Source organism: Octopus bimaculoides, chromosome 8 (genome assembly GCF_046866305.1).
Source record: "Octopus bimaculoides isolate indiv1 chromosome 8, ASM4686630v1, whole genome shotgun sequence".
Taxonomy (NCBI): Eukaryota; Metazoa; Mollusca; class Cephalopoda; order Octopoda; family Octopodidae; genus Octopus; species Octopus bimaculoides.
The window spans coordinates 16791512-16815198 of record NC_142935.1 but is presented as its reverse complement, the minus strand read 5'-3'; the positions used below and the strand labels follow the sequence as shown (position 1 = coordinate 16815198).

At 37.5% G+C, this 23687-nt stretch overlaps 1 protein-coding gene across 2 annotated transcripts in view; it reads left to right on the top strand.

Annotated features, from left to right (window-relative positions):
- Positions 1-10848: 10848 nt before the first annotated feature.
- LOC106867492 (p21-activated protein kinase-interacting protein 1-like) overlaps positions 10849-23687 on the top strand; it is a 29796-nt gene continuing 16957 nt past the window's right edge. The window contains exons 1-6 of one of the 2 annotated variants that reach the window (XM_014912377.3): positions 10849-11244; positions 14000-14168; positions 15163-15283; positions 17419-17546; positions 22013-22095; positions 22561-22623. In XM_014912377.3, coding sequence (XP_014767863.2) covers positions 11155-11244; positions 14000-14168; positions 15163-15283; positions 17419-17546; positions 22013-22095; positions 22561-22623 — 654 coding nt within the window. In that variant the 5' untranslated portion in view covers positions 10849-11154. Of the gene's footprint in view, positions 11245-11269; positions 11395-13999; positions 14169-15162; positions 15284-17418; positions 17547-22012; positions 22096-22560; positions 22624-23687 lie in introns of those variants that run through there. The other variant, XM_089356140.1, reaches the window with a different exon arrangement.

The window sequence follows — 23687 nt, the reverse complement described above, 5'->3', positions numbered from 1 at the left end:
TTTTTGTTTCCAGTGTTCCTGATTGTATGATGCTCTGCTCATCCTCCGTATTCTCTCCATCATTTCAGGCCGAGGTAGTAGTATTACTGAGGATAGAATCCTCAGTTTACAGGTCGTCATCTTCTTTATCATCGACATCTGAGATTGTGAATGAGGCATGATTTTCCATCATCCTCGGTGCTGCGCCCAGCAGTACCCTAAAAACAGTAACTTTCGTCGTCTTCCATTTTTTTCACTACCATCTTCATGGTTCCCTTTTTCTCTGTTTTTGAAGTCCTTCCACGTACAATTCTCTCAAGCGGCTCTTACGGCCATGCGTGCAACCTCTTAGCCTTCGATTTTGCATCAGTCTCATGACCTTTTCTTCCACAGCCTCTATAGGGCTCATCACTGGAATAGCTTTGTGGTCTTCAAGAGTCATCAGCTTGCTTCTTTACCTTGTCCTCAGCTTTTAGACAAAGCCCTACTCCAACCGACAGAGAAGATATCGCGACACACATCCACAATGGCTACCTTCAAATGTTTCTTGAAAAATCAGTTCTGGTGATGCAGAGAACCATGACATTCTTATCTCTCGCTCTTATATTAAAAAAAAAAGAACTCTGACGGAGATGCTTCTTCTGGTTACATGACTCTGCTTAGCAAATTTTTGTTCAGCCAAGTGTTTCATATCTAATACCTGTTTGTAATAGGCGGGGGTCTGCTTTATCTTTGTTGCTCGACTGAGGTTTTGCTCCAATATTTTCATTTGGCAAATGTGTTGGTATGTGTGCAGGCTTTGCTGTGGCTTTTTCTGTTGTTGTTGCTGTTGTTGTTGCTATTCTTGTTAATTGTATCACTGGAAAAGTTCAAGCTGATGTTATCCTTTTCAAAAGAAGGTGGCGAACTGGCATAATGCTGAGCATCATTTCATCCGCCTTTACGTTCTGAGATCTAATTCCGCTGAGGCTGACTTTGCCTTTCATCCTCTCGGGATCGATAAATTAAGTACTAGTGAAACACTGGGGTCGATGAAATCAACTAGTCCCCTCACCAAAAATTACAGGCCTTGTGCCTTTAGTAGAAAGGATTAATGTTGTTGTTTTACTTCTCAAAGCATTCATCTCGTTTGCTTTAGTTGATTCTGTGAGAGCGGACAGCAGCCTGCTGTCAGAGGTCTCACAGGGTCTCTTTCCGCACATTATAAGCTTTCATACTTGGTTGTTTGTTAATTATTGTGGGAGAGACATTCAACATCTAAGTACCAATATCAAAATCCTAGCTGTCCCCAGCAGAGCAGTTTTATCATTTTTTTTTTCTTTTTGGCTTGCTATGCTCTCATGTCAATTCCAATTTCGCTAACATATTTCTTGAGCTTGGTTGTTAGTGCTCCGAGTGCCCCCTACAGCTACTGGAATGACAGACACTCTCTTCATAGTCCACATTCTTGCAATTTCGTCTTTTAGTAGTCTGTATTTTTCAATCTTTTCTTTATCACTTTTCTTTATCACTTATGCGTACATCCCCCCAGGTATTGCAATATCTATAATTTTGGTTTCCTTTTCCCCTTTATCTAGCACACCAATATCCGGTCTCCGAGCATCGATTAGGGAGTCACATTGGGTTGTAAAATCTCACAGCATCTTATATTCCTTGTTCTTGGTGACTTTTTCTGGTTCATGTTCGTACTATTTCCGTGCTCTATCCAGGCCGTACTTTTCACATAGCCTCCAGTGGACAAACTTAGCCACGTTATCGTGTTTCCTTTTGTAGTGCTTTTGGGTCGTTTTTGCTACCACATATCCTACAAAGAGGCGATTCACTACTCGTATCTATCTGGAACTTGGTGTAATTAGTTCTCAGAGCTTGTTCCTGGGTGCTGCATATCAATGTCTCAGTGCATCCTTTCAGATCACTTTTTCTTAGCCATCTCCAAGTGTTGGCCTTGACTTTTCCTTCGATTTCTCTGAAGTATTGCCCATGCAATGATTTCATTCTCCAATTGTTTATTCATTCTTCATCTTGTTTCTTAAATGTTTGTGGGTGCATCACATTTTCGGTAGGTATTGTATTGTTAATTCTAACAGCGGCAGTAAAGAATCACTCTGCTGTTTGATGTACCATCCTAGACTGTTCTTCTCGTTGACTACACGGATCTTACATCTTATGAGGCCTCTCCCTCTCCTATTCCTAGGCACATACAGCTTGTCAGTATCGTTAATTATCATCACTTTTCTGGTTTTCCTATCCATTTCCTCAAGCTCGTTCTTTGTCCACCTAACAACACCTGTGCCATATCGCATTAAGGAAACAGCCCATGCGTTCATTGCCTTGATCTTGGTTTTTCCATTGAGCCTAATACAGATTTCAATAATTGCCTCACAAGTTCCTCTTGGCAATATGGGTAGGACTTACTTAAAGTCTTCCCACAATAGCACGACTTTACCACCAAAAACAGCAGCAATTCCAATGGTATCTCGTAAAGCTTTATCAATAACATGATGAGCAAATGAAGGGATCATAGAAGCTTCATCCAAGATGATCAAATCCAGGTTTCATAAATGATTTGCATAGTCTGAAGTAGCTGGTACATTACAAACGCTGGCCTCCGTGATTGGGACAAGCAACTTGAACAAACTATAGATAGTCTTTCCACCTAACAGTAGTGTAGAGTTAATGCCTGTCCAAGCACCACTGCACACGTTGCAGTTGTTCCTTCGCAGATAAGAAATTATGGTATTAAACATATAAGTATTACCACAACCTCCATGTGCATCTACATAGAAACAGAAGTGGTTGGGCACCTCACTTTTCTTCTTCCTATCAACAGATTCAAGCACAGCATTAGCAATCAGTCTCTGTTCATCAATAAGTGCTGCAATGGCTGAGTGATCGAGGTCTTCATGATGGTCAACTCCAATAGGTTCAGGCAACCCAATTGCTAAACAATTAATGCAGATTGAGGACAGATTTTCTTCGGCTACGGGTCCGTTTTGGTTGCATTCCTCCGAGGTATATTTTCGTGTTTTCCACCACTGAGTACAATTTTTTGGTATTTTCATGTTTCAGAACCAGCTTCAGAATCCAGTCGTTTGCTTCTAACATTTAGGCAAAACGTCTCATGGTTGCAATTTTGAATGACAGTTGTGATTGTATTAACCACCATTCCACCATCTTCTTCTCTTGGGACTTCTATTCCATCTGTGTCTCCTTTTGTATAATGCATATGATGCATTGTTACCAGTTTTCGTATCTTGACATCAGCTTTGTTGCACTCAGAAAAGGATCAGTTTATAATATTGAAGCTATATTTGATCACAGGCTTGTCCAATATGTTTATGGCCTCAATTTTGTGTCTGGCATTCAACTACTCTTCGGTAGCACTCATTTCTTTTTTTTTCTCTCATTAGTGAGTGTTTAACTCCATCTCTTTCACATTCTCCGAAATACTTATAACTGTCCTTTTATTTCGGTATCGCTGTCATGAATGGTGTTGTATGCTTGTTAAGTTTTCCCTTGGTAAATGTAACATTGACATATTTATCGAGCCCAACTTCCATTTTGATGTTATCACTAAATTGTTTGACTCCGTCGGAATGCTTTCAATTATTATTATTATTATTAGTAGTAGTAGTAGTAGTAGTAGTAGTAGTAGTAGTAGTAGTAGTAGTAGTAGTAGTAGTGGTGGTGGTGGTGGTGGTATAATTATTAAAGGCGGCGAGCTGGCAGAATCGTTAGCTTACTGCTATTTCGTCTGTTTTTACTTTGTGAGTTCAAATTCCGCCGAGGTCAGCTTTGGCTTTCATCCATTCGGGGTCGATAAATTAAGTACCAGCTGAGTACTGTGGTCGATGTGATCGACTTTGCCCTCCCCACAAATTCCTGGCCTTGTGCCTATAACAGAAAGGATTGTTATTATTGTTGTTGTTGTTGTTATTAGTAGTAGTAGTAGTAGTAGTAGTAGTAGTAGTAGTAGTAGTAGTAGTAGTCCCTGAATAAGGGTTGTTTAAGGATGTTGAATGAAACACCCATATTTCCAAAGGTGAATTGTTTAAACACCAAAGAATTCCTCTCCAAACATGGCCATGGTACTCCCAGTGTTTAACTGGTATTTAATTTATCGACCCCCCCCCCCCCCAAAAGGATTAAAGGTAAAATCGACTTCGGCGGAATTTGAACTCAGAACGTAAAGATGGACGAAATGCCGTTAAGAATTTTGCGCCCAGAGTGCCAACGATTCTACCAGCTCGTCGCCTTAAATAGAAATTAGCAAAATGTGGAATCTGAAGACGAAAACAATACCTATTGTCATAGGTGCCCTGGGAATGACAGCGAAACGGGCTGATTACTACCTAGATCAGATTCCAGGAAACCCCAAAATGGCTGAAGTTCAAAAGATAGTGCTCATGGGAACTGCCCATATCCTACGTAAAATACTGTCTATGTGATCTCAAATTTTAAAGCAAACACATAATTTTCTTATGGTTTCTTAAACATTCACTTGAACAAAACTGTACAAATCCAAATATATGGTACCCTAGGCATAACACCTACATGAACTTCTAACTTGTTGTCTCTTGAGGTCTCTGGGTGAGACTTGGATCCAACTTGTACAAATGCAAAACAAAAGTCAAACATAAAATAATAATAATAATAATAATAATAATAATAATAATAATAATAATAATAATAATAATAATAATAATAATAATAATATAGAAAGGATTGAGGAAACTCCTCCTGAAGATATAGAGTCAAAATTAAAAGAAGAGTGCCCTTGTTATCTAGTAAACGATATTTCGACATCTTGTGTGTCTTCAACTGGTTCTGGGGAAATTCTACAGAACGAAAAGGATTGAGAGAAGCTATTTAAGAAAGAAAGGATGATTTTTATTTTTATTTTTATTTTACTTGGTTACTTCACTTCCAGTCACAATGTAGTATATGATCTTAAAATTTCCCTCACCTAAGCATTTTATATTTCTGTCTTTCTGTCTACCTTTTCAACAAACTTTTTAATCATGTAATTCTCCTTTTCATATCTCTCTCTCCCTCCCTCCCGCTCTCTCTCTCTCCCTCCCTCCCGCTCTCTCTCTCTCCCTCCCTCCCGCTCTCTCTCTCTCCCTCCCTCCCGCTCTCTCTCTCTCCCTCCCTCCCGCTCTCTCTCTCTCTTTCTCTCTCTTTTCTCTCTCTCTCTCTCTCTCTCTCTCTCTCTCTCTCTCTCTCTCTCTCTCTCTCTCTCTCAATGTAACTGCCTACACTGTCCATCTCTTTCTGTCTGCCTTTCATCACCAGAACATCGCCCTCTGCTAAATATTGTATCATAAACATATCTCTTTCTCTTTATCCTTCCCTCCCCACCCTACCGCACGGCGTTAACACTTTTCTCTCTCTTTTCTCTCCTTTTCTTTCTCCCTCTTTTCTCTCGCCCTCTTTTCTCCCTCCCTCTTTTCTCTCTCACTTTTACTCCACTTCTCTTACTCAAGTATAACGGGCGAACGAACGAGCAGATTATCATATGAATTATTATTATTAAGGCAGACGCAGAATTATTAGTACACCCAACAAAATGCGCTGCCGCATTTCGTCCGTTTGTACGTTCTGAGTTCAAATTTCGTTGAGGTCGACTTTGTCTTTCATGCTTTCGAGATCGATAAAATAAGTACCATTTGATCACTGGGGTCGATGTATTCAACTTAGCCTCTCTCCCTAAATTGCTGGCTTCGTGTTTTTAGTAGAAAGAATTATCATCATCATCATCATCATCATCATCATCATCATTATTATTATTATTCCTTCGTAACGCAGTGTAGGTAAAAATGCACCGGAGTCTTTAGTCATCTGCCAAGTCACCACAAGGACCTTAGACAGATAATACTTTCCTTAAGATGTTCGCTGTGCCCAATAAGGTTGCTTTTGCAAAACATCAATCTTGCATGGGCTTTCCAGTTACCTTAAGAAGTCTTGAAGTTTCAATGATATTGAGCCCAACGCTCCGATCACCACTGGTATCACTTTTACATTACCCTCTCGCATTCCATACAGTCTTGCCATTTCCACTTTCAATTCGGAGTACTTGGTGATTGTTTCAACCTCTTTACTAAAAAAATTCATGTCATTTGGTATGGCTGCATCAATGATCTGACAGTATTTGTCTCTCTTACCCAATATGGAAATATCCAGCCGACGGTGTTCGATTAAACGATCCGTCTGAAAATCATAGTCCCAGAGTATCGTTACATTTCCATCCTCCTGCATAACTTTACTTCGTACATGCTCATACCAGTTCTCTGTTACTTCATATTGGTATTTACGGCATAAGAGCCAATGAAGATACACAAACACTTTATCGTGGCAGTGCTTGTATTCTTTTTGTGCAAGGCTCTCACATCCATTTACCAAGTGGGTCACATTTTCCCCACTCTTTCCACAGAGTTTGCATTCCTGGGTATCAGAAGTTTTTATAGATGTTATATTTTACTGACTTGGTAGCGAGAGCCTGGCCTTGTGCAGCAGTGATCAGGCTTTCGGTGGTATGCTTCAAATCACCTCGCTCAAGCCATACCCACGATGCTAACGATTCTACCAACACGCCGCCTTAAATAAATAAATAAATATCGATTTCACGTTTTGGCATAAGGCCAGCAATTTGGGGGAATGGGCAAATCGAGTACATCGACCCAAGTGTTTAATTGGTAGATATTTTATCGACCTCCAAAGGATAAAAGGCAAAGTCGATCTTGGCGGAATTTGAACTCAGAACGTGAAGACAGACGAAATGTCACAAAGCATTTTGTCCAGCGTGCTAGTGGCTTTGCTAGCGAACCACCTTTAAAATAAGTAAATATTACCACTGCAGTATTTGAATTCTGGTAAAGGGGACGTAACTAAACACTTGTAGAGATATGAAGAAATCATCTTATATATGCAGTTACGTCCCTTCGAAATGGGGTTTTATCTCACCTTTTATCCTTCCTGGAGTTAAAAATAATTAATTTACTGGTTGAAAACTGGCGATTTCATCGACAGACCGCTTCTTCTTATAAATCTATATATTTATGACTCTGTTTTTGTGTTATAAATTATTATTGTCGCCATTATTATTATCATTGTTGTTGAAGACGTCGCGCGTTATCCAATATTATGCTGTTGTAGATTGATGATATTGTGTCTACCGAGGATTTGTGCTGTGTGTCATGTCACAAGGATCTCAGACAGACAGTACTTCACGCAATATGCGTACAGTTCCAAGAAAAAGCCGATTTTTGCAATACACCAAGATAGTAAGGTATTTCTGAAGTGTCTAGACGCTTCTTCAGTTTCGGCGCTATTGAACCCAATGTTCCGATGACAACAAGACCGACCTTTACCTTCGACTCTCGTAGCTGCTATATCTTGGCGACCTCAATTTTCAGGTCTCCATATTTGTCTATCTTTTCTCATTCTTTCATGATATATTGATCTGGCATTGCCACGTCAACTATTAGGCGCTTTTGCTTGTGCCTCTTAAACGCTACTATATCCGGCCTCCAGTGCTCTAACACCTTATCTGTCGGGAAGTCAAAGTCCCAGAGGATCTTTGCCTACCCGTTTTCGTCCATTATCTTTTTCGGTTTGTGTTGGTACGAGGCATCCACACTTATAGCATTGTAGCCAGTGAAGACTTAGGGATACCTTGTCGCGTCTACGCTTGTACTCTTTCTGTGCAAGACTTCCACAAGCGCTAACGAGATGAGTCATGCTTTCAGCCTTTTTCCCGAGGTTCGTTGGACTTGTGTGGTATAACATCCTTTTTCACTGAATTAGTGTTCTTGGTATTCGATGCCTGGTCCTGGGCAGCGATGATCAGGTTTTCAGTCCTCACTTTAAGATCACCTTTGTTGAGTTATATCGTTGATTCTTCTTGGTCTTTAAAGTTGTTAGTTTCGCGGGAGTAGTGTTTCTTCTCTCTCGCTGGCAACTTGTGACTGGAATTCATTAGCACTCTCAACCACATTGTTGGTAAATCCTTCTACCAGTATATTATAGCCTTCCTTGCATACTATAGCAGATCTCGCTCACGGTTATCATTATTATTGAGAAAGAGAGAGAGAGAGAGAGAGAGAGAGAGAGAGAGAGAGAGAGAGAGAGAGAGAGAGAAAGAAAGAAAGAAAGAAAGAAAGAAAGAAAGAGCAGTGCATATCGTCAAAGTGACACTGGAGTACAAATATACGAAGCTCAGTATACCCATCATAAGGGTCTGATAAGAGTACACTAGGTACAAGTCTGATAAGGGTACACCAGGCACATGCATCACAGCCATATGTGCGCGACGTGGTGATCTCATATCAAGATAAACAGCGCATGGCCTTGCAGGTGGGGGCCCAGTTAGAATTTTCTTTGGGTCGAGTAGCCTATCCCGCTCAAAAGGTCCCTGAATAAGGTTTGTTTAAGGATGTTGAACGAAACACCTGTGTCTCCAGAGGTGAATTGTTCAAACCCCGAATAATTCTTCTTAACGCATGACTATGATGCTCCCCCACTACTTCTGCTCATGATCAGAGATGCTCATATCATCAGCCACCAAGGGACATGCTCAACTGGTTAAGGTCAAACAACTGACAAGCAAATCTGTGGTATTAAGCAGAATATTTGCTGTAGCCCATCTTTTATACCAAGACAAAACAAAGTACATGATAGCACTTCCAATCAATTAAGATCAGAAGCCATGAGAGGCACTGCCTGGTACTGCATCTGGGCATTTATTATTATTATTATTATTATTATTATTATTATTATTATTATTATTATTATTATTATTATTACGCTGGAGATGTACTACAGTGTCAGCTGTTCACTACCAGTGAACTAAGGTAACACCTCTTATTTTTCGAGCACCTTCCGGAGTATTCGAACGGTTCCAAGTAGTGCTGTTTTCTGCAAGTGCTCCACCCTTATTGCAGCCCCTATTTGTTCCACGTACTTCTTGAGATTTTTGCTCACTGTTCCCAAGGCTCCGACAATTATTGGTACTACTACCACCTTTTTCATAGACTACAACTGCTTAACTTCCCAAGCTAACCTGTCATATCTCTCAACTTTTCTTTCTTCCTTATCGCATACCTTGTTGTCAGATGGGCATACAATATCCATGATCCAGCATAGTTTTTATTTTCTTTCTCAATTAGGACTATGTCTGGTATCCTATTCTCTATCTCATCGTCGCACTGAATCATAAAATCCCATAGGATCTTTGCATTTCTATTTTCGACTATGCCTTCAGGTTTGTACCAATTTTTTGCTCTGTCAAGTCCATACTTGTTGCAAAATGTTCAATGGACAAGCCTGGCTATATTGTCGTGGCGTCTCTTATATTCCTTCTGGGCTAGTCCCGACCGCTGGTTAACCAAGATAGTACGCTTGCTCTTCAACTTTTTGTGGAAGGGTCAGGTACCACTGGTCAGGCGCTCCATCTGCTGTCAACAGCCGCTGAACGGAGGCCTTGGCATGCCGTGGTTGCTGATGCGCAAACATGCGCTCAGGCTACGACATCTCAAGCGTTTCGTGGACGGTGAACAGGTGTGGTCGCCTTTCGTCAGACGCGATTTTCCGCAGCTCGTTTCTTTAACAGAGCTGCAATCCTGGATCAAACGTAGACCGAGAAAGGGCGCTTGGCACCTCGAGTGCCGCCAAGCTCTCACCGCCCTCAGTCAGGCGGGCAGTGCGATCGGTAGTAGCTCCACTCTAGCGTTCTATAGAGGGTTAGTGGGAGAAAAGTGCGACGACGTTCTCGGGGAAACTCTAGGCGTCGAGGATAATCAGCTAAGCAGTCTGTTCAGGAGAACTTTCGGGCCAGGGCCCATGGATAATTTCCAAAGGTCCCTCGCCTGGCAGTGCTACCGAGGTGCGCTACCTGTTCGAGATAAACTCTACCGACATGGAAGTGCCGTCAACCGGGCCTGCCCGAGGTACGCTCAGGACGACGAAACCGTTCTGCACGCACTCGTCCAGTGCCCGAGCATTGCTGACCTGTGGGTCTATATCGAACAGCTACTGTCACGTGTAGGACGGATCCGGCTATCAGCTGGATCCATCGTGAGAATTGACCCGCCGACCTCCTTTAACCAGGAGGGCAAGGCAATTTTCCTATGCCTAGTGGCTGTAGCGAAAGAGGTGATATGGTGGACCCGTTTGAAAGGGCTAAAGACAGACACTTTCCTCTTTGGCCAAGGCCTCATCAACTTTTTCAAGTTCCACTTGAAAAGGAAGATGAGAGTAGAGAGGGAAGTGCTGTCTCATAGCAAATTCGTTGAAAGATGGGTGACTGTTGGAAGAATGGCCAGTATAAACGGACCAATTCTGAGAATACACCTGTAGAAAAAAAAAAAAAAAGGGAAATAAAAAGGTAATGTAAAAGGAGAAAGGGCTCTATACCCCCTTTCTTATTTTTTCTGACCAGGCTCCCGTGGTTTTATGGGTTTTTCCACGTGTAACCTTTCCTTTTTCGAAGCGCCTCCCCCTTTGAGAGTTCTACTTATTTATTTATCTATTTATTTATCTATTTATTTATTATATCCTTCTCCGTTTTCTTCCCCTGTTTAGACGAACTTTCCTACCTTTTCGGACAAAACCTTTTGCAACCTTCGTCCTGTCTTTGTCCTTATATGTTTTTAATTGATATTAGCCCTTGTGGCCAATAAAACGAATTAATTATTATTATTATTATTATTTATTATTAATTATTATTATCATCATCATCATCATCATTATCGTTATTATTATTATTATTATTATTATTATTTTATACTGTGAAATAAAGTCTTGTACAAGGACACAATGCACTACCTGTTCCAAGACGCGAACCCACGTCCTAACGATCGTAAGCCCAGCAGCGTAACCAGGTATGCGCTTTCACTGTAGTAACTAAATAAGCAGGAAATAAGAAAAATCAATAGAAGTAAAAATATTTTAAAATTTGCATGAAAAATAATCAAATTTCTAACAAAAGAGAAAAATAAATTGTGCTGTTGATTCGTGTCTGAAAAATATCTTTTTCGTGAAGTAAAAAATACGAAACTAAAATACGAAAATATTCTTTCTCAAAACTGAAAATATAATGACGTTTACAACCAACTGTGTGACGTTTTCTGCATACGTTGTAGGAAACAATCACTGTGCTGAGGCTGAGTTCCCTGAATGTTTGTAATGGAAGGTCCAGTAATCGAAATAATTGTCGGAACATACGAAGAATTGATATTAGCCTATCGTGCAACGGCTGTTGGTGATGTAAGTTGAAAACTCTTTTATTGGACTCTATCTATGTAGAAAACAACAGCGAGATGTAACTGTCTGACCACGTGGGATAGAATACAGAGATGAGATATGTATGCGGAGATGTCTTCTTGAGTACCCAACATCTTAATACAAGATGGAAATGTAATTTACCGATAGATAACTGTATTTCGGAATCTTATATAATAGCTTTAATTCCCTTTTTATGTAAATATTTCAATTCTGTATATTGTTGCTAGGTAGTCAATTTCTGAATCCACGAAAACGCTCGTCTTTTTCTCCGTTCACTTTTCCGTAAGGTTAACTTTATGAGAGTGGAGGCGCAATGGCCCAGTGGTTAGGGCAGCGGACTCGCGGTTTCGATTCCCAGACCGGGCGTTGTGAGTGTTTATTGAGCGAAAATACCTAAATCTCCACGAGGCTCCGCCAGGGGATGGTGGTGAACCCTGCTGCACTCTTTCACCACAACTTTCTCTCACTCTTTCTTCCTGTTTCTGTTGTGCCTGTAATTCAAACGGTCAGCCTTGTCACATTCTGTGTCACGTGTAATATCCCCGAGAACTACGTTAAGGGTACACGTGTCTGTGGAGTGCTCAGCCACCTGCACGTTAATTTCACGAGCAGGCTGTTCTGTTGATCGGATCAACTGGAACTCTCGACATCGTAAGCGACGGAGTGCCAACAACAACAACTTTATGAGAGTCAGGAAACTATTAAAACAATACATTTTGGACTGTTGTACAATGTCAGTATCTCGGTTATAAAATATTGGGCACTATCATGCTATTAGCTGTCAGAAGTGAAAGCAATGCCTATGTTTAATAATAGTAGTGGGGAGAACTCTTACAGACTGCGTGACTAATTCAGAAAAGTTCTTGTAAGTAGGAAAAATAGTTAACGTGTAATTTAAGGGCGATTTAGCTGTTATTTTTTACACAACTCATGACCACCTGATACCTTCCTCATTCCATTGTTACTTTGACATTTATTGTTGTTTTTCAACTTTTTTTTCTCCCCATAAACACATTTAATGGACTGCTACATGCAAGAGTAGTCCATTGCCGGTATGTAAGCAACAAAAATTCGGTCTGTCCGTATTTTAAACTCTAATTTAACAAAAACAAAAAAAAAACAAAAATTATTTAATAGTTGTATGCATTTACGTGTGTAGAACAAATTTACAAAAGTTTTCTGAAAATTCCAAAAAATATAACAGGTTATATAAGGTGCTTAAACCAGAATATAATCTGGTTGAATCTACAGAAATAATGTAACAGTATATGAGCTTTGTCCTATCACACAAATTTAAATTGAGCAAACAACAAATAAAATCATTACCTTACTGGATTTTGACCATTCTTAGGTGTCATCTCATTAGTTCAGTGAAACTTAGGCATTAATCCTTTAACATTCAAATTACTCTTGTTGAATGTAATGCTTATTTATTCATATTGTTTTGAATTAATCATACATTATTTTTTAGCTTTGAGATAATTGAAACTATGAAAGAAAAAACAAAGAACTTGTCTTAAAACTGGGTGTATGTTAAGAAGTTTGCTTCCCTACCACATAGTTTTGTGTTCAATCCCACTGTAGCACCTTAGGCAAGTGTTTTCTATTATAGTCCCAGGCTGATCAAAGCCCTATGAGTGGATTTGGGCAGGAGAAATTGAAAGAAATCTATTATGTATATGTTACTGTCTCCTTGCCATGACATCACGATAGTTGTAAACAAGTGTCACCTCATTCAAGTGGTATCTTTCATTTTCAATCTTCTGTGAAAATATTTGTTCATGGGGAAACATGAGAGTTAGCAACAGGAAGGGCATCCAGCCATAGAAAATTTGCTTCAATATATTCCATCCAATCCATACAAGCATGAAAAAGTAGATGTTGGAATGATGATAATTATAGAACCTGATTTACCCTGATGTTTGTTCAATACGATTGTGTCATCTAGTAGCTCCGGGTTTTTACGTTTATGTCTTTTTGTCAGATTCTTGTGAGTATTATATTCCATCAAGTTCTATAACCTACAAAGTTTGCATGTATTCAAGTGGAACAATCTCCTTCCTTCATCTTTTCCTGACCCTAAAGAGAAGGAAATGGGCCTAGCTAACCTAAGAATGCACTTTAACTAGGAGAGATCCAACAAATATTGATTGCTCTGTCATAATGTTATTATGCAAATCTCTCTTATGTTTACATATCATCAGTAATGTCAAATTATTACTAAGATAATGCAAATTAAGAAAGTTATTTTATTGAAAATTTTTTTATTTTGGATTTTATGTGATTCTGTAGAATCATTGATGTTTTAAAGAAATCCTCCATTAAAATTCATTGCATTGAAACACTAGCAGAGGAAATTAATCCTTTAGCATACTGTTTTATGCTCAAACTGTCCAGATCTGGCCTCTCACACCAATCCTACAATATCATTCTAAAAATTAAGTTAGCTCATCAAAATCTCAGAGCTGCAAAATAATGCATGGTTAATTCAAAATAATATGAATTAATAAAAATTACTTTTAACAGAATAATGTGAATGCTAAAAGGTTAATTACTAAATATTACTACTAACTTAACTTTCATGTTTTTGAAGTCAGGGAGCTTTTAATTGAGATAAAAATAACTTGGTTATACTGTAAGAATTTAAGAGATACTGAATGTATCAAAGAGTTAACAGTAAGTTGTTGGAATGTATTCGTTATTGTGATGCATATTCACTTCATTTATTTGCTTTCAGAATTGGCAACTTGAGGAAAGTTTCACAGACCATTCCCATTCAGGTTGTGTCAGAAATGTGGCTACATCAAACAACCGGAATTTTCTGGCCTCAGGTGGTACAGATGAAAATGTATGGTTGTTCAATCTGAATTCTCGGAAAATGATTGGCTCTCTCATTCAGCATGAAGGTATATTATATCTTTATATGTGTGTGTGTGTGTATGTATATATATATATATATATATATATATATATATAGGGAAGCAACCCTAAATTTATGTGAAAAGGGGGCTAACTTTTGTCTTATTCATATCTACTTAGAAGTAAAGCTATTTTATGCATATTTAGTTTTGCTTAGGAGGTCGGTGCTATAAAAACACAGCGCATCCAGCAATCACAAACATCACGTGGAGATGCACTTGACTATATATATATATATATATATATATATCATCATTATCATTTCAAGTCTGTTTTCCATACTGGCATGGCGAGACAGTTTGACTGGAACTGGTAAGCTGGAGGCCCCAGGCTTTTTGGTTTTGATTTCTACAGCTGGATGTCATTCCTAACAGCACCTACTCCATAGAGTGTACTGGGTGTCTTTTGCATGTCACCAGCATATATATATATATATATTTCAAGAAATGAGGAAGATGTAAGGCTTGTGTGTTCACCAGATTGGTAGGTGTAGAGGTAGATGGTAGTTTTTTAAAGTGTGTGTTGCAAATTCACTTATTGTATTGTATTGAATAGCTAATGTTAACATATTTAATGAGAAAATTTTAAAGTGATAATTGTCTATTTTCGCCAGCTGAGTCTACTCTGTTATTCTTTCCACTACCACTCTCTCACAGCAAGAAATCTGTTCCTCTTTTTATATTTTATCATTTCACTTCACCTCACCAAGTCTTCTCTCTCTCTCAGTTGCGGGGTCTTTTTAGTTTTTGCAAGTTCAAGGCTACTCCCAAGATATCCAACCAAAGAAACTAAGCTAAAACTGAGACTTGAGAGCCAATTGCAGTCCTCCAACTTGTTGGATGTTGTCGGCTTGTCCAATCCATGCAAACATGAATGCAAACTTATGGGCATGGGGGGAAAATAATTTGACTAAATATAATTATTTAAGCAAGTTCTGTTGGATAACCCTGTATATTACTAGCACTTTTTCTGTCTTTGCAGGTTCTTTAACCCACCTACAGTTTCATCAAGGCAGTCACCTTTTCACATGTAGTGAAGATGGTACCATGTGTTTGTTCCAGACAGTCACTTGGGAATGTCTACGTGTCTTTAGAGGACACAAGTAAGTTAAACTCTATTCCAGCTATTTTATTCTGATCAAGCAGCTTACAGATTTGATATACTTTACTTGGCAAGGTATTTTATGTGGATCTTTTCACAAGAGACCTTTTAATAAGATATGACACAATAGAAAATTCTACAGTAAGTCTAGCTAGTAATTTCTTTGGTCTGAAGATGAGAAATTAGAAGTTCCCTTTAGTGTGTATTATCCTATATACTAATCCAAAGTCTTGTTGTTTATTGTCTCTGCCCATTATATTATTTGGGTTTTGCTTTTACATTATCAATTGGTGACCCCTTGACTATGTGTAAATTTCTATTGCATCATATAATTTATATAACAGACTACAACTGCTCCAACACATCATCTGTGTCTATTGAACTGAATGTTGTAAATCTTTCTTGCAGATTAATCATGGGATAAAATGCAAGGGTTGAAGCTGGCAGGGTTTGAACTCTGTCATTAAGCAACAAAACTGATTACTGCTCAGCGTATTACCACCTGTACCACCCTTACAGACCTAATAATAATAATATCACAATAAATTGTATTAAACTGATAGGAATAATAATGGTTTCCAAGTTTGGCATAAGGCCAGTAATTTAAGAGCAGAATTAGAGGAACTTTTTTAACCAATCACCCTAAAGTATATTTATTTACGCCAATGTTTTCCACTTGATTTGAAAAGAAGAAAACCATAGATTCTTTGAATTCAAAAGGTTTATTGAATTTATTTATATGAGGAATACAGTTATAAATATATAATGTATAAAACAAATGCGATAAGATAAATTAATATCCTCGTTACAAAACAAAAGGATTTTTCTAGAAACTTTTTTACTTTGGACTCCGCAGAAATGATATTGTTTCATTTTTACTACAATTACATCAAAATTAGGACATTTTGATGCCAGAGCAATTTGGATACAGTCTTCAGGGTTTAATTGATTTCTCTGCTTTGTCTTTTAATGTTCAATAGAATGGAAAATCTTTTTTCGCAAAGATAGCTGTTGCAAAAGACAACAACTTTTTGACTGCCTCCTCATGCCAGAAGAAAAATTTCTCTTGTAACAAGGAACAGGTTATTTTTAATATAATTTTACTTATGTCTAATGAGTCTTTATTACCTCCAAAAATTTCAATTTTACCCCACTTGGGGTAATTTAGTTTGCTGACCCCTGTTTTAGGGGTTAGTTGCATGATTATGTACTTATTTATTTAAATCCGCATGTTTTTGAAATAACTAAGGATTGAAATTAAACACTGTTTCATATTATATATTTGAGAGGATTAAATATCGTTTGATGATTATTTATCATTAGCCATGTTCATGCAACATCTTTCAAGAAGCAAATTAATTCTATAAATGCTTCCCTAATGCAACATTACAAGCAAATTTCGTATTGTACTAACTATTAATTAAACAAGTCTGTTGTATCCAACTTCATTTAACCAAAGGTGAATCGTTGCAATTGTTATTTGATTGGAATAAATTCAAAGTTAACATATGACAGTTTTTTTTCTTTTAGTCCCCCATCATAAATATTTGGTATCAAGCTCATCAACTGAGAGTTTGCATTATAGAATGTTATTCTGATTCGTTAGTTTGTATGTCATTTATGATTTAAATAGTTAAATCCTACCTGCTGTTTCACATGGAGATGGTTTACTATATTTTGAGAGACATTTAGGCACAATGTCAAGAAGTTCAGATTCTAAATTTATTCCCACTGTGTGAAGCAAGTGTCTTCTACTATAGCCTCAAATCAGTCTATCTTGTTAGTGAAACTGTGAAAGCATGTTGGATGACCTGTACAAGTAATTTGAAGGTCTAACCTTGTATATTTCTAGCACTTTAATATCATGCTAAATCTGCATGGAAATTATGTAATACCATTCCATATGAGACTGCCTCAAATTTGTTATTACAAAAACCACTTGTTTGAAGATTTTCATACATTCCATCATAATTTATCTAACAACAATTAAATAAGGAAAATATTATTTTACTAAATGCTTCCAAATTCTTGATTTATTTTAAAAATAAATTGAATCACACAGTCAATATATTTCATTCAAAGTGTGGGCACAAAAGACTAAATTGTAATTCTTGATTTTTTTTTTCTTTCTTTCAGAGCAGGTATTAACTGCCTTGCTGTCCATCCTTCAGGCAAATTAGCCTTCACTGTATCCAAAGATAAAACCATGAAAGCATGGAATCTAATTAAAGGTGTTCGTGCTTACACCACCAACCTGAAACGAGGTAATTCTTAACTTTGCTAAACTTTGTTTTTTGAATTCATATTGTTAATTAGGTGTAGGCTGTTAATTATTTTCAATGACACCATGTGTGTTTCATTCATTGATTTCTTTTGTTTTTAAATTCAAGTTTGTCCTTTGTTGCTGTGGGAGAAGTAGATCAAAGAAGATTTAGAGCAGAAAAGTTGTAAAGACTCTGGACTGCAGATCTCTCTTAGCAAATATGAAGACAGGGAGAAAACAGAGTTAATTGTTGATGGTAGCAACAACTATGATGGCTTTTAAAATGAATGTTGTTGACATTTCTTGAAATTTAGACTGTTTAGAATATTGGTGAAATAGACTTGTAAATATAATGTGGTATGCCACTAGGCTATATATAATTTATGATTGTCACCATAATAGAAAAAGAAGTTATATACTATGTTTGGTAAGTGGAATTTTGTTGTACCTAGAGAGAGTTATTATGCCAATATTTTTAGTTAATTATGTAGGTAGGTAGATAGGTAGGTACATACATACAATAGGCAGTACAGACACACACACACACACACACTCAAGGAGACAGAAACACATGACCATACACACATACACATACAACAGGCACACATATATACACACAAACTCATGCATAGACACACTCAAACACACACACACACACAAGGAAGCAGAATACACAGACACCTGAATATGCAGAAAAATACATACATACGCAAGGACACACACACATGCAACAAGGTCTCAGGTAGACAAATGTGACCTCCATAATGGACCAAGAAGACAGGTGTTGAAAAGGTTGCACGTAGCAACGAAAGAACTTTGACTAACAACTTATTGTTTAACCAAGTTAAACGAATAATCGATTAGTTAGTTGGATATTTCACCAATTGACTAATAATGGAGTAGAATTGAACCAATGCATGTGTTAATATTATTGGCGTACTGGCTCCCCCTAGACACAACAAAATTTGTTTCAACACACGAATTCACATAAAGAATCTTGCAAACCAGATACAAAAATGAAGTAGGAAAGGAAATAACTCATTCTTTTTGAGAGAATTAAGTATGTTTAGACATTTGTTTTAATTCAACACATGGATGCCACATAACTTTGATAGCGATCCCACTTATATGTTATTCAGGACGAGAGTCTTCTACCTGTAATCTCAGATTATTCAATGCTATGTGGTTGAAGCTTGGTAGACAAGAACTTGTTGCATGCTTATATCAGTTTTGAGGGAAAATCATTACATTTGAATGGAAATACTCTACAGCAGCAGCTCCCAGCCGTTTCTTTGCACAATGGACCATGAGATCATGCACCATGACAGGTCACAATAAGGTGCATATTACAAAGCTTAATTATTACATAAATAATGTAAATTACCTTGCAGACTGCAATCATCAATACAGCAGAAATAAAATTCATAGGATCTTTTTTAAAACGGGGGCCACATTTTTCATTAACGAAACACTTTGAAACTTGGAACACTGGTAGAATGTGTCATATAAAACATCTTTTTCTCTTAGTCTTCTTAAAAAAAAAAGAAATCCATAAATTATTCCATGTTAAAGTTGTCGTATTTCTGTAATTTCAACCAATCACTGACGTCCATTCAGCCGATATACATTAAGTGCCGACTACATAAACAAACGATTCTGAAACAATTAACCCTAACCCTAACCCTAGGGTTAGGGTTAGGGTTAAAGCAAATTTAAAATGAAAAAAGCAAATAAAACGAAGAATCGTTTGTTTATGTAGTCGGCACTTAATGTATATCGGCTGAATGGACGTCAGTGATTGGTTGAAATTACAGAAATACGACAATTTTTTACATGAAATAAATTCGAATACAAAAATATTTTTCTGTTCTATAACACAAAATAGATAAGTATACGAAGTTTGAAAGTCTTTCGGTACCAAAAGCACTACGTAAAACATTAATGAAAAATGTGGCCCCCGTTTTAAAAAAGATCCAATTCATAACTTCTTTTCTGTAGCCCAGTACCAAATGATTCATGGTCCAATACTGGTGGATGGGGGGGGGGGGGGGGGGCTGTTCTACAACATTCTTATCTGAACGCTGTCATCAAGGGTTTTAGTCAACTATGTCATCTCTGCTTCTTTTAGTGTTTCTTCTGTTGTATTTCGTTCTACGTTTGCTGTTTGGTTGTCTTCAACTTATTCTGTGGGTGATAATATATTCAAATGGACACAATGTGTTGTGAGTGACATGAATGTGCCTTTCCTTTAAAACTAAATTCTTCCATACATGCTGTTGGTAAAGTGTCAAGCGTCGTCAAAATACATTTGCGGAGGAGTGTTAAAACATCAATTCCCAAATATTTCCTGTTTGATTCTCGTTTATTTTACTAAATTCAGTTACCGTTACATATAAACTGAGTAATCTCCCTTCGTCAATAAAGAAGAGCGTAAGAAACATGGGCATGATCGAAAATCAAATCTAATTCTTTTCGAGATGACAAGAATTGAATCTCGTTTAAAGAAAAATCAGATATATGACTTAAGGTCATTGTGGAGGAAAGCAAATGTCTTGTATCAACATAGCAAGAACGTTTGAATACAACTGAATGTGAGACTGAACAGCTTCCAGAAAACAAGCTATCCACTAGCTAAAATTTTTAAAAAAGTCCAGGCTTTTATAAGTTCCCATGGAAGTTTCTAGAAGCGTTCCGAAATACTTTTAGAACAATTGTGTTTAAAATCTAGAATGTTTTTGGCTGAAATATTTTCAACAATAAGAGGACTTGTTTTAAATGAGTTTAAAACAAAAAGCTCTCATTACATTTCTTTTTACCATAGAAATTGCTGCAGTTTATTTGAAAGGTGATAAATGATATACAAATCTTTACAAAGTTGCTCAGAAATCCTAAAATGATCAATTCTCTTCATATACATTCGTTTTCGGCATGTAATTTGGCTAGAATGTATGGTGTTACTTGAAAATGACAAAGCATAAAAACAACATTTTGCATGCTTTTCTGTCAAGACCCACAAACAATTTTACTTAATAAGTAAGTTTAGCCTTGTGAAATAGTGAAAAAAATATTTGCACATACCTTGTAATGAAGTCTTACAGTTTAAAGTTTCACATATTCCATCAATATGTCCACATGCATTGTTGTTTTCAAAAAGAAAGTCTGTTGGTTGTTTTGAAGTAGTGAAAGAAGGTTTTTGCCATAAAGACTTCTTTAAACTTACGACTCCCGTTCAAAAAACAAAATGGCTATGTTTCTTTAAATTAAGACCATGGATTTAGGCTTTTTTTTTTTATGGTTTATTGCTTTAAAAACACAATTATGGGATTGGGTGCCAGACGTGACATGATGACAAAGTCGTTTCGTGTTTCTCTCTTTGATGGACTTGGATGAGCATGTGCAAATTTTTTCCAAATGTGATTCCAGTTTCTAGTGGCATTGCAGTGAGTCAGTGGGCCTGATGCTCTAATCGAGTCATGTGCCTTCACTTTGCAGATTACATCATTGTAATGGTGTTGGGTATTATGAAAGTCAGTTGTTGGCACTTTACTTAAGCAACATGAAGCAATAACAGGAGCAAAGACCAACCCAGTCAAGTCAGTGGGCTTGCAGCTCAGCACTTGGAGAAGATGGTCTGTTCCTTGAGCCTGCATCATAGGATACTGTACCAAAAAACCAGTTGAGTTGCTTGGAGGCTTGGTTCAATCCAGATTTCCAAGTGAATAGGAGCTGGAATAAATTTACAATCAAGGTGGCTAGTCTCATCTTGAAATGGACTGAGTGGGAGCTATCTCTGAAAGATCAGGCAGAAGCAGTGAATGTATACATTTGTATCACATTAACATATCTGGCTATCATACCTTGCTCCAGTTTTTGTTTGATGCAATTGGAGCATTCTTTTTCACTCTTTGGTGGAAGGGAAGTACTCTACTGATCCTTTTGCTGCAATCATCCTTATGCCCGGACTTGATGGTCTTGTGCCAATATTTGAAACCATTATTATTAAGGTGGCGAGCTGACAGAATTGTTAGCACTCTGGACAAAATGCTTGGTGGTATTTTGCCCATCGCTGCATTCTGAGTTCAAATTCTGCCATGGTCAACTTTGCCTTTCTTGCTTTTGGGGTCCATAAATTAAGTACCAGTGAAACACTGGGGTTGATGTGGTTGACTAGTTCCCTCCCTCAAAATTTTAGGCCATGTACCTTTAGTAGAAAAGATTATTATAAAGATAGTGAGTTAACAGTAGCACGTCAGGCAAAATGCTTAATGACATATCATCCATCTTTACATTAAGTTCAAATTTCGCCAAGGTCTGGGGGTCGATGTAATCAACTTGCTCCCACCCATGCTGGCTTTGAGCCAAAATTTGAAACTATTATTATTTATTAGCATTGATGATTTTCAAAGAATTTTTAAAGAGTAAATAATTAAGAATTGTATTTAGCATTTATTTATTTATTTATTTTAGTTGCTGATCTTGTAGTGTGGTCATTAACTGGTGATACTTATTGTCTGGTGTTTAATCACAAATTGGAAATTTACCTCACAAAGGTAAGACTGTTTGTCATGTGACATGATTAAATTTGGTATAAAACTCTGTTTTTTAAACCTGTTATTTATAACTCTATCACACTTCACTATTGATGACCAAAAGGTTTTATTAACTATGTCTAGCACCTATGGGTTGTCTGTATTCAGTCTACCTGGGCATGTGGAAGTGACATGGCCACAGGTAATGATCAACAACAGCAGATAAGACATATATTTACAATGTACTGTACAGCAACAATCATATTGTATCAGTAAGTTTCATGCAATAGTAATATTTTCATGATTGTACTGCATTTTATCAAAATATCTAGTTTCTCACAAGATTAAGAGATTTATTGAGAGAAAGCACTACAGTAATTTAAGAGTTAATCCTGTTTTAAATGTTGCTGCAATTCTTGTCCATAAATGCTCTACATTCGACTTGACTTCTTTTACTGACATTGCGGTTTTATTCTAATTTCACAGACAACTGGTTTAATCCAAATTGTTGAAGCTCCAGGTCGTATTAATTCCATGCTATATATGACTGTAAGTATAAACTAAGCGTAATGTGTATGTGTTTGAGGTTTGGGCCCAAAGTCGTATCTGACTGTGGCTGAAAATGTTTGTGAGCCCTTCCCTAACTTAATATTTCTGTTCAGATGTGGTCAAATGTGTTCCAGTAATGCCCATCCCATCTTCTTGCATGGTCAAGGCCAGTGCTGGTGACATGTAATAGACACCTACTACACTCTGTAGAGTGGTTGGTATGAGGAAGAACATCAAGCCATAGAAACCAAGCCAAAACAGACTGGAGCCTGGTGCAGTTCTTACCAATTCCAGTCAAATTGTGTAACCCATGTCAGCATGGAAAATGGACTTTAAATGATGTCTCAAACAAGGTTTGAGGCCACAGTAGCATAAGGGACTGCAAAGGAAGAAGAGGCCTGCAAATTCAAAGGATGTCAGTTGACAAAAAACTTAAAGGAATGAATATCATAAACCAGAGAAAAATGTGTGTGTGTATGTATCCTTATCTTGGCATCAAGTGTTTGTTGTAAATGAACATCACCATATAAGCGAGGTTGTTAGTTTCCAGTCCTCTGGAAAACATGCTTAGCTTTGGGAAAATATTGCCTTGAACGGTGACATGAAGGGCATCCAGCCATAGAAAATCAACAAATTCCATGTGAACCATGCAAGCATGGAAAAGTGACCATGAAACAATTGAGATATATTAACATATATAAATACACATAATTGTATGTATGTATATGTACAGTTTCTATGTATCAAAATTTTACTGGCATGCTAATGGTCAGCCCAAGGCTGTTGTAGAAGACACTTGCCCAAAGTGCTACACTGTGGAATCAAACCCAAACCTTCCTGGTTGAGAAAGAAACATTTCAACTGCACAGTCCTACCTATGCCTAGCACACTACCATGTCAGCTATCATATATACAATACTAGATTATTCACTGCAACATTAACTAGCATAAGCCATAAAGCATTTAAACTGGCCATGTCCAGCCCAAATATTCTATCTGTTTTATGTTCAACAAGCCAGATCTGGCTTCTCACACTTACCCTACTATGTCATTCTAAAAATATA